At 34.4% G+C, this 11,317-nt stretch overlaps 2 protein-coding genes across 2 annotated transcripts; one reads left to right on the top strand and one right to left on the bottom strand.

The window, feature by feature from the left end:
- Positions 1 to 199: 199 nt before the first annotated feature.
- On the bottom strand, positions 200 to 6,326 carry LOC114528164 (serine/threonine-protein phosphatase with EF-hands 2-like). Its single transcript, XM_028549768.1, has 16 exons — positions 6,159 to 6,326; positions 5,926 to 6,053; positions 4,334 to 4,388; positions 4,028 to 4,179; positions 3,640 to 3,754; positions 3,490 to 3,536; positions 2,961 to 3,127; positions 2,645 to 2,681; positions 2,422 to 2,571; positions 2,231 to 2,302; positions 1,951 to 2,136; positions 1,581 to 1,723; positions 1,348 to 1,454; positions 951 to 1,114; positions 659 to 740; positions 200 to 396 (listed from the first exon to the last, which is right to left on the bottom strand). The coding sequence occupies exons 1-16, from the start codon at positions 6,214 to 6,216 to the stop codon at positions 212 to 214; spliced, it is 1,848 nt and encodes a 615-aa protein (XP_028405569.1). The 5' UTR covers positions 6,217 to 6,326; the 3' UTR covers positions 200 to 211.
- Positions 6,327 to 8,583: 2,257 nt separating this feature from the next.
- Positions 8,584 to 11,046, top strand: LOC114528167 (thymidylate kinase-like). Its single transcript, XM_028549771.1, has 5 exons — positions 8,584 to 8,748; positions 9,032 to 9,140; positions 9,508 to 9,598; positions 9,674 to 9,862; positions 10,230 to 11,046. The coding sequence occupies exons 1-5, from the start codon at positions 8,619 to 8,621 to the stop codon at positions 10,350 to 10,352; spliced, it is 642 nt and encodes a 213-aa protein (XP_028405572.1). The 5' UTR covers positions 8,584 to 8,618; the 3' UTR covers positions 10,353 to 11,046.
- Positions 11,047 to 11,317: the final 271 nt, after the last annotated feature.

Genomic DNA, 11,317 nt, shown 5'->3' with positions numbered 1-11,317 from the left:
AGTCACAAAAGTTATTCATAAAGGCTGACTAGGCTGATTATTGGCTGCTATATGACTAGGCTGATTTTTTGTACAAAACACTATATAATTACAATATTCGGGGGTTTTTTCTTTGACATTGTCGTCTCTGTTGTTCACGTATTCTATAATACATAGTTGCCAACGATACTTGGTATCCTTCTACACTATTCCTTTACCAAAGCTTATAGGCCTAACTTTTTATGGACGTGTTCTCACTCAAACGAAATGCCTCTAGGAATTCATTAAAGTCTATATAACCATCTTGATTTACATCCAAAGTTCTTGCTAAGTCTTGTATATCGTTCTCTGACATGCATTTTGTATGATCACATAGAATACGACAACATTTTTGAAATTCGTCTAGTGAGACCATCCCTTCATAAAAATAGCAAAACAAAAACTATTGTCAACAACAAATTTATATGTATAAATTTAATGATAACTGGGGGGAAGTTGTATAGAACTAGTGATAACAGGGACAAAAGATGTATAAAACTGTTGATAGCTAGGATAAGTAATGTTATAAAAAACTGTTGATAGGAGAGACCAATGTTGTAGGAAATTTTGGAGCGATTTAAATTACCATGCAGTGAGTTCGAGAGTGTTAAAAATATTTAGGGAACAACCTATTTCATACCTGAATTGTTCTTGTCCATGATTCTGAATATCGTTTCAAATGTATTTCTATGTCGATACAAGGCTTCAATGAAGTTTCCTGTCTGTATGTAAAATTGTTAAAAGTTTATAAAAGATGTATCTATATGACTATATTTCTTGTTATCGGGGCGTGTGGGGAAGCTGCCAACGATTTTTGTTAAAATAACCGGCAGGTAAACACAATGTTTGTAAGCAGGTCTGTTATATCGTATAACCGCTCTGTCTCAAGCAACATCTTTACATTGCATGACTCACAATCAAGCGTAATTTACCTTGGAAAACATGGCCTGAATCTGATAACGATCAACGCATGTTTCATATTCAACTTTTCCATCTTTCAGTCCAACTGAGATCTGTTTACGTATCATGTTCCAAGGTAGTTGTATTTGTAATACCTCTTCCATCACATTCGTCCATTCTAGGATAGTGATATATCCTAGAGACACAGATTTTAGTGAATTATGGGCCATGGCGAAAGGATGGAAAGGGCAGACTATTTATATGCAGAAATTCAAAGATTATGATTTATCTAAACATTTTTAGCTCTGAAAGCGAGACAAACGAATGGATCAGATTTTCAAATGATGTTGTTGAGATTGTAATCAATAGTTTCATTCTCCGCTCAATCCGACTGGCCAGTTGCCTGCAGACAGTAGCTTTTATGTTTACCTGTTAGCTCAGTGTCGTACTTTTTAAATCCTTTAAGAAGCGATTCTTTATACGAAAATATCAATTTTCTCAACTCTCGAAGTGCAGATTCTTCAACCCTGCTAATTCTAAAAAAATGATGTTTTATGAAATATGTTTTAAATATGGCAGATCAGGTCCCTTGCTCCCTTAAATGATTGTTCATCTCTGGATTTCGTGAATCTTAGATTTTCCAATTAAATTATCATACTAACCTCTGAACAAAGTTAATTTTTTTCATATACTGCATTCCAGTGTACTCGACAAAATACGGTTTAAGATTTGGTAAAATTTTCATGTATGCTCCTTTGTTGCTGTCCTTCTCATAGTAGTTTGAGGCGGAGAATACAGTGACCACCTATGAAGCAAGAATATCAAAGTAATTTTATCAACTTTTTTTTCCGTTTCGGTTATACGAGGGGCAATTCTATATAAGGATCTCTGATAGGAACGTTTATTAGAGGACAAAGTGTTGACTAGATTTAGTGCGTGTAATGGGAAGAGACGTTTGAGAAAGACGATAATATAGACTTGGATAATATACACTTTCAATTACAATAAGTAAACTTCGAATATTTCCCTCACCTTGCCACCATGTATCGACTCGTGTCCTTCAAGACAGCATTCATGTGACCTTACAATTAGCTTCAGACCATGTCGTTCAAGTATTTTCTTTGTTACATCTGGGCCAAAATAGCACCCGCCACCACGATACGAGTTTACAGTACAACCAGGTTTTGATAAGGGATCACTCCATAACAGATCCAGCACCTAGAACATTTGGAGATATTTTAGCTGCACATGCATGTGTGTTGCGCAATAACTCTCCCTGATGAATATTATTGAAGTCTGTTTTCAAACATACTTGTCTCCACTCGTCGTAATCAATGTTGCCAGGATTGGTTTCTAGGAAATCAGGTTTCAATACAGACGTGTACTGGTGGGAAAGAAATATGCGTTCAGTGATGTATGAGGAGAACAAAATTGATAATCCCATACGGCATGTACGTAATCCCAATAATTTGTCATCTGTACGTACTGCATGTCCATTTTTACCTTATGTCTGTTAATGTTATCCACATAATTAAGATCAGTAACATCTGAGACTCCACCGTGAACAACAAGAATTTCATTATCAACCACAGTCGCTATTGTCAGCCATGAAAATACATCTTCTATCACCCTGATTATTTTACACGCATGATCCTAGGCAAATCAAAAACTTCGTTAATGCACTGAATCATTTATCTAAATATTTATTGTTGCAAAATTCTTTTACTTTGTACTTTTTGATCACTTCCTTAGAGAACCCATACCTGAATGAAAGAACAGTAATTTAGTTTAATAGATATAATGAATGAGCAATGACAATGTACTGTAATTTAATTGTGATCCTTGTCATATACATGCACGTGCACTCAAATTCTGGCTTTAGAAAGCCGTTCAGAACTATTTAGAAAAATCAACATTATTAATTGCTATAGGCTCTATACATCAGAAAAAAGGATGAACTATAATTAAAGAAAATAAATACATGTAGCATGAATTAAAAAATGAATATAATAAAGAAAACGACACAACATAAAAGTAATAACCTTGAGTTCATCACGTGATCCTCATGATTGCCTCTGTTTATAAATACATGATTAGGGTAGAGAAGAAAAAACGCAAAAATAACAAGAAGAACTTCAATAGAGGATGGACCACGGTCAACCAGGTCTCCATTGAATATGTAGGGATTGTCACATGAAGGAGCACTGTTCTAAGGTTAAAATAGATTAATTACATGTTGTTGAAATAATTTGCATGTATAAGTCGAACTATACGAACTTTGGGCAATACCTTTGCATGACAAAGTTCAACAACAGAAAGTGTTTTAACTTTTAATGGACGCTATATACATTCTGCAACTTTACAGCAAAATTGCCACAACGTCAATTAATATATAGTAAAACATTAGAGATCCAATTGAAAGGAGGAATGGTCATCGAAAGATTGTATTCATGTGAATTGATAAAGATTGTATTCATGTAGGATCAAATGCTCACATGCACTCTATCCCACTAAATTATATAAAAACTCCTTGATTATAATTACCGCGCTATTTTTAAATCATTTTTATACCTTTTCAAAAATGATCATTAGATCATCATAGCTGCCATGAAGATCGCCTGCAAAAAATATCATCAATATATAACATTATATATAACATTATATTAACACCAAAGGCAAGGATTTGCTTTTGGTCGGATTCAATATTATTGTAATTCTTACCACAAATGGTCATTTGTTTAGCGATCGAAGTTGTTGTCCTTCTAATATTTGGAAAATTTCGAAGTTTATTTCTCACTTCGTGCAAAATTAGTAACGCATATTTCACATGGAGAACCTAAAAAGAAAAACTTTAATTTGACAACTCCGGCATAAATACACCGCTTAGAAATATCTGCATGGGGTCACTTAGTTGTATAAAAGACTATAGTTAACTTTTAGCTGTTGTTAAGGACAGAATTGGCCAACCAGAGTTGTGTATTTCTTAGCAGTTAACTAGGATTTAACTATATGCAAAATGTAGTTAAAGACTTTTATACAACCGGCCCCTTGACATTCGTATTTGTCAGCTCTACTGATGACTATATATATAAGTATATAGTAGCTATACCTTCCCCTCCTGAAAGTAACAAATGAGGTTAAGTACACTGTCCAAATCCAGTGGGAAATTTATCTCAAGCCCAGAATAACTCTCATCTATTTCTATTTCCTCTGGATCGGCATAAATATGCAGTAGCCGTTCTTCATCTGTGATATCCTGAGCTATATATTGAACAGAAATACAGTAACTGTTACTCATAGTTCGTAAATAGGCATAAATAATAAGTTCATAGGCATAACTAATTCAGTCTTTTATATAATAATAACAACCGTATACAAGTCAACTCCAATAGTTTACAATTAAAACATGACATACCTGGTGAATTAGAAGCGGCCTGTTTTGATAAAATTTCATTAAAAAATTTGCAGAGCTATAAATAAAGTATTAAATATACATATATAGTTGCAATTGATGATATATATATACACATATGATATGTATATACTATGAATATTAAATTGCTTTATAAAAGCATACACTCGCTTATTTACTATCGATAGTTGTCAATCCACTGACAAAGCCCAAAGAACAAATGCAAACATATACTTTGGCTCCAAAAAATTACCATAATTGAAGTTTAAGCCTGGTTTTCATCACTCGCAGGCAGTCGGCGATGCTCTGCGATTCATTGTCGTGGACCAATGAGGTAGAAAAGAGATCGCCGACTGTCTGCGAGTGATGAAAACAGAAAATTAGGCTTTAGCAATGGAATCAAACACTCCCGCTTTGTATCTTTTCATTTATTATTTATAGTTAGGTTTTATAGATGCAGATGCAAATTCAAAAATATATAGAGCTTGTATAATGTTGAGACATGTCCATTTTACATATATCTTTCCTATTTTTATCCCTTTATAATCGCTTATATCTACTACACCCAGTTTTGGTGGTTTCGAAGGCTTCTAGATTTCTATATGCACAGTCAGTGAAACCCCTTTTGTTAAATTATACCACTGTAGCTATCATTTTTGAGAGGTGTTCTGATTGGCCGATAACCTAGCTTCACTAAAAGGTTACTAACGTTTACCCCTGTGTTTTATCATAATATTTTTTGTCGTAATTCAATTTTATTTCTTTAATTAAAACATCTTTCTTGATGACGGTGATGATGAATAATGAATTACTAGTTTAATCAGCTATACTAAAGTTACTAGAAATTTCTAACGTTTCAGTTAATTTCGTGAAAAAAAATACATTGTATACTGAAACTTTATTGCTATACGAAAATCTAGTAGCCTTGCATGGGTTGAACAGTCTAGTGAACAGTGTATGAATAATGTCTGCAAGAGTGGTAGTCGAACTAGTTTTATATCACCTTTAGGCTTAGATTGAAACGTCCGATGAATCTCTTTTGCATCTTTAGGCGGTTACTAGATTTTATAATATTGCCTTATTGCATGAAGACGCTGCCGTGCTGCTTTCTACCCGGCTATTGAGTATTGTTATTCAACTCTTATTTTAGTTTCATGTAACCCACATTACAATAATTGTTTTTAAAATATAAACATTAGCTGTTGATACTAAGAATGAGGATTTTTTACATCATTTGTATGATGTGCAACGTACGATACTGAACTGAGAACTCTTACACCGAACTTACAATTAATAGAACGCGCTTACAGTTGATGAGATGTTGCATGCAATTAACTAACAACGCGAACATATATTGCTTGAGTTCAGATTATTGGCGTAATACAATAAAATATAATTCTTTACACCTAAATAAAGTCAGAACCTATGATATATACCTATAGTATGAAAAAATATTTCTTAATATTGTGCGTGCATAAAAATAAATTTATATGATGCTATCGTACATGTGTTTTCGTTTCGCACATGCATTTAAACGTATATTTATCGTGTATTAATTTAGCGCCTATGTATACAGTGTTTGTTATTAATCAAACCTTCACATGATCCGTTTCTCCTGAGTACTCTAAAGCTTGAAAAATTTTCCATGAGCATCTTCTGCGAGCCTCCAATCTTGCTTGATGTCGACGGAACCACGTCTGTATCAAAATTGCCGCTTTCAAAGCTGAAAGAGTTTTACATATATTCCTTATTATTGGAGAAAGTTTATAAAATCTGATTTATATTTTGTTTAAAAGGAATATGATATATGAATAAAACCGAATGATACCTTTAATATTACTTTGTCTACTGGAATCACTTTTCTTTACTGATGCAGTACAACCCATTTAAGACGTAAAAAAGATTGATTGATATCTTCATGATATTTCCCAATACACTCCACAACCTTTCAAGCTACTTCCAGCTAATCATGCATAATCAGCAGTCACCTGACACAGCAGTGCAAAGAACACGCAGTGTTGTGTTGTATTTTATATTGAAATTATCACCTGTTTCGAACAAATATAAGAAGAGCACACATTTAATAATGATATTATGCTTTTCATATAATGTGTATCTTCATTCCTTAATATTTCATTTCGCGCAGCAAAGGTTCCTCAACTCAAGATTTTTTCTCAGTGTCAGTGTCAAGAATATATCCGAAATTTAATTTCCACAGCACCTGCTCAATAAGAAAATATTTAAATGTAGTTTCCATGGCAAATTGTTTGTTTATCCTATTAAATAATATGTCCATATACGTTTAAAACAGACTAGATGTTTCCAATTCTGTTTCAGAATATCAATTATAGCGATTCTAACACTAATAGTGTTAAAATTATTTTCTCCGATTGTTACGGATCTAGCCTCTATAGACTATTGCGTTTGAGAAACGCTTGTATTGTTGCTTCTATACGCAATAGATTTCTTATATTCTCCCTGTCCCTGAACTTTAATTATGTTGTCTTACTGGGTGTTTTGTTATTTGAATATAGTGTTCACTTCAATTAGGGTTGTTTTCCACCGTCGCGTTTTTGCACGTACGCTTTTACACGCAGTAGCACGTAAAAAGTTGAAACAAAACCTTCTAAGTTATGATAAAAATTAAATTTATTGCAGACTGAAAAACATAACAAATCTTCAATAGAATCCAACCTATGCATCTATTCAATCGGATATTTTAAACTTTTACTTGCATGCGTGTAAAAAAACGTGACAGTGGAAAGCATTCCTTGGTTTAGCTGGAGAATGTACGGTTCCACAAAAGCCTGCTTTGAATTCCAGTCCAATGTTCATGCCAATGTTTTTGTCCGATTTATTTTCAACACAGTTTAACATAAACTATGCATAGAGGGAAGATTCCAATGGTCTTTATTCTCTTCCTGTAAGATATTCAAGATGTTTTCGACTGTCTGTGGAGTCTATTAGGACAAGGCTGAGGTAAAGCGCCTCGCGGACCGATTGGTTAAAGACCACATTCCTCTCCCGGCACCCCCTTATCGCATATTCGTGGATTTCAGTGACACAAACTAACAGTGTAAAAATCCAGGGTGTGTAAATCACGGTGTGTGTAGAGTGGGCTTGCAGCCGTTCCGACGCGCCTGTATTCGCTTGACAATCAGACATATCCCAAGAATCCCATCATCTCAAGGTCGATAGTTATGCAAATAATCCCATCATCTTAAGGTTGTCAGTTATGCAAAGACCTAGATCTTTCTGACTGTTCGAAGTTTTTTGATTTTACCATTTTGTTTTCTGTTCGAAAATCTCTTTTCTTATCATTTTGTTTTCAGTGTGAATTTTTTAGGCCTTCCTTTTTTCAATCACTAGTTCAAAATTTTTTTCTTGCTTGATTAACAACTTTTTCAGGCATTTTTGTTAGGATTAGCCCTTCCCCCAACATTTACCTCTGGGTGGGGCTATAACCCCACTATCTCCCCTGTTCCGAAACCCGGGAAAAGATCTATGGCGCCTGGTCACACCACAGTAAGCAGAATACAACTCATCAACTATGTTAGGGGCCATTCATAAAATACGTGACGCTATTTTGGCCATTTTTTAAGACCCCCTCACCCCTATGTGACACTGTGTGACGTTTTCCAAAATACCCCATAAAAATTACGTGACTCCTGGCCAAATACCCCCCCCCCCAAATTTATTTAAGTAGCGAAATAGAAAAGAGAAGTCAACCTCAACGGTGCGAAAAAAAATATATATATTTAGTGATATATTAGATGTAGCTACTCAAAACTTAGTATATAGGGGGGCAATAGGCCCCTGCCAATGGAATACTTCATGTGGTAGTCAATTTAATTTTAAAGCATATCCATGTATTGTCGAGAGTCTACAGATATTTGTTACGTCACGTGACGCTGCAGTAAACACCCCCCCACCCCTATGTGTTATCATGTGACACTATAGCGAACACCCCCCCACCCCCTATAGCGTCACGTATTTTATGAATGGCCCCTTATTGACTTATTGTCCAGGTTTATGCAAAAAATGGTTCCTTCAATAGACAGGTGATGAGAAAGGAACAATCGTTTTCATAAATCTACCGCAACATAGTTAATGAGTTGTATTGTAGTTTTGTCTTTTATGTGATCTCCGAACGGCCAACCATGTATATTCATAATTCATTAACTGTGATCACACCACTGGATCACACTGGCTGGTAATAACCATTTTTGGCGGGAAAGTCGGCTATATCTGTCATCTTTACCAGTGTGATCTGGGCTCGATTATCAAGATGGCCGTCGCAAGAGGTGCAATGATTGTGTTCGAAGGTTGTGATCGTTGTGGAAAGTCAACTCAATGTTTGAAACTCGTCGAATATTTACGATCAGCGGGAAGGAAGGTAGAACTGTTCAGATTCCCTGGTTAGTGTCATATTATGTAAAATTTTCATAAAATTTACAATATGCATTCTGGATAATTTGTAGAGACTAGAGAGGTTCTATTTGTTATTTATTTATTGGATGTTCGGTCAAATGTTGCAACCAAACAAATTGAACTCGAATGGGATAATTAAAAATTTCCCAGAGTCATCAAAGACATGAAAAATACAACAGTCAGGATCGAGTCAGGGTCGTAGGTCCAGTACTCTCACAAATTACAGAAACTATTTCATGAAGTAGTATTTAAATTATATATTAATCACAGACAGATCTACAGCAATTGGAAAGACAATTGATTCCTATCTCCAAGGAAGATCTGAGCTTGATGATCATGCTATTCATTTGATGTTCTCAGCCAACAGATGGGAAATGAAGTAAGGTTGTTTTTTGCAAATAAACATGGTTTCATAGGGAGTTGAAATAGGACATAGCTGGAATTGCTACAGACATACTAATGACATCAAGATGTTTTACCCCAGTTGACTGGCCCAGAAATTTTCAACAATGACACATTTTAGCCCAGGTTGATATGGCTTGTATTATAGATATTTCGATGTTCATTTACTTGACTTAATTCAGCATGATTGCATGCATATAAAGATGAAATTTATTACATTACAAACCAGGCTGAAATTTCAGCTTGGCATCGCTTTGAGGTAATAATACTTTTGCAGCATAATACAGTTCTTGGGTTAAAATATGTTTAATGTATGTTCCTTGGTTATATAATGCCATCTGAAGGTCAAAGATGAAGAGATTGCTAGAAGAAGGAACCACACTTGTTATAGACAGATATGCATATTCAGGAGTTGCTTTTACTGCAGCAAAACATGTAAGTTACATTTACTGATGACTACAGTGAACTAAAATGCAATAAATAATGTCTTTTTTAAAATTGTTTATATAGAATTTTGATCTCCGTTGGTGCAAACTTCCAGACAGTGGTTTGATTGCTCCTGATATTGTCCTGTATTTGGACATGCCTCTTGAGGAAGCTGCAAAACGTGGACAATATGGTGGGGAGAGATACGAGAAATTGGAATTTCAAAGAAGAGTTTCTAATATTTATTCTGTTCTGAAGGAAGAAAATTGGAAGGCAAGTTCAGTGAATAGACCTAGTGGAAGCACTGCCCTATCTGTAGCTTGTAGCCCTCTGTCCCCATCTGTCTCACAAGCACAAACATAGAAGGAAGCTTGGCCAGCTTAGCCATAGCCCATACTGCAAATGAGTTTTTGTGTTTGTTAATTTGTTCACAGTATGTTCCACCATGAAACATTTTTCAACCACACAATCATACAAGGAAAAATTTAAAGGCTTTTATTCTCTACATTTTTTCTCAACCCTTCTCTACTCCAAAGATATAGACCAGTATAAATGAATTATACCTAATATAGTTTGAATAGATTTCCTACAATTGAATTATGTTCAACACCAAGTATTTATGCCAAACATATTATTTTAGGTTCTAAATGCCTCAAAAACAATTGATGATCTTCACTTAGACATCAAAGAAATCGTGGAAAATACAATAAACACTTCTCAAAATACCAAACTTAAGTCATTGTGGCCTTTGACAAGCACATAATAATATATCATTACCGATTTTATTCAATTTTACCATGCACACACAGGATTCCTGTATGGCTGTATTATGAAGGTATTTTAATGGGTGTCAATTACAACCTAACATAATTCGCACATATACTCTAGCATTTTTACTTCATAATGATAGATGTACATTTTGGAGTGTATTTTAATAGATTTTTAATTTTTAAAATAAGGTTAATAAACTATTTAATGTTATTATCAAACTTTCATGTCTCATTTTTGCATCCACCATCCTAAAATCCAGTTGCACACCAGGCTGATTTGAGAAAGAAATTGTCTTCTAAAACCAAAAATTATAAGAAAAAAAGGTTTTAGAAATTAAAAATTTTAGCTATTTAGCAGAATATGTTGATCCAATCTGACAACTTCATCTTACTGAAATTGTTCCATATTCATTAAAAACAAAGATGCCAAAGAAATACGGTCACAATTAATTTTTCATTCGGATATGACCATTTTCGCACAACTTTTTAGTACCTTCATTATTTTTATTTTTTGTTTTTAATTTGGTTAATATGCATATTAACAGTTGCGTTTCGCGCCCTTCCACAAGTATAGAAGCAAGAACGCTGATAAATCTCTCCAGACGGCAGTCAAAATTAAATAACATTCTTACGTCTCTTTTGAATAAGTTAACTTGAATATTATGCACTGAATATGTAGTTGTAGACAGTATCTTTGTATTAAGTTTCAGTTAATGAGTTAAAACCTTTAGTTTGCTTGTTGAATAAAACGATAGTCTTGCATTCTATTTTGAGCTTATCCACCGTTTAAGCTAAATGGGCGTGATACAACCGGCCCCTGGGCGTTATAAAATGCACTATGTTTTATTTAAACTCATGCTGATTGCATTGGTTTAGCCACTTCTGTGGTGGTATTTTTCTAGTTGCTCTTTCGGTTTAATAATCCCATAATTATCCCTTATGTAGATATCATTTTACC

The sequence above is a fragment of the Dendronephthya gigantea genome, unplaced genomic scaffold, assembly GCF_004324835.1.
Source record: "Dendronephthya gigantea isolate DGI-Jeju-01 unplaced genomic scaffold, DenGig_1.0 000048F, whole genome shotgun sequence".
Lineage (NCBI taxonomy): Eukaryota > Metazoa > Cnidaria > Anthozoa > Malacalcyonacea > Nephtheidae > Dendronephthya > Dendronephthya gigantea.
Note: the sequence above shows the minus strand (reverse complement) of the source record. Positions and strands in the feature narration are given on the sequence as shown.

Bases quoted from the DNA above. Each gene is read 5' to 3' on its own strand.
- LOC114528164 (XM_028549768.1), bottom strand. From the start codon at position 6,216: ATGGGTTGTACTGCATCAGTAAAGAAAAGTGATTCCAGTAGACAAAGT. The intron at 1,455-1,580 runs GTTAGTATGATA...TCATTTTTTTAG, and splicing joins AAAATTAACTTTGTTCAGAG to AATTAGCAGGGTTGAAGAAT. The intron at 741-950 runs GTAAATTACGCT...TTTTACATACAG, and splicing joins TTCAGGCCATGTTTTCCAAG to ACAGGAAACTTCATTGAAGC.
- LOC114528167 (XM_028549771.1), top strand. From the start codon at position 8,619: ATGGCCGTCGCAAGAGGTGCAATGATTGTGTTCGAAGGTTGTGATCGT. The intron at 9,141-9,507 runs GTAAGGTTGTTT...TGCCATCTGAAG, and splicing joins GCCAACAGATGGGAAATGAA to GTCAAAGATGAAGAGATTGC. The intron at 9,599-9,673 runs GTAAGTTACATT...TTGTTTATATAG, and splicing joins CTTTTACTGCAGCAAAACAT to AATTTTGATCTCCGTTGGTG.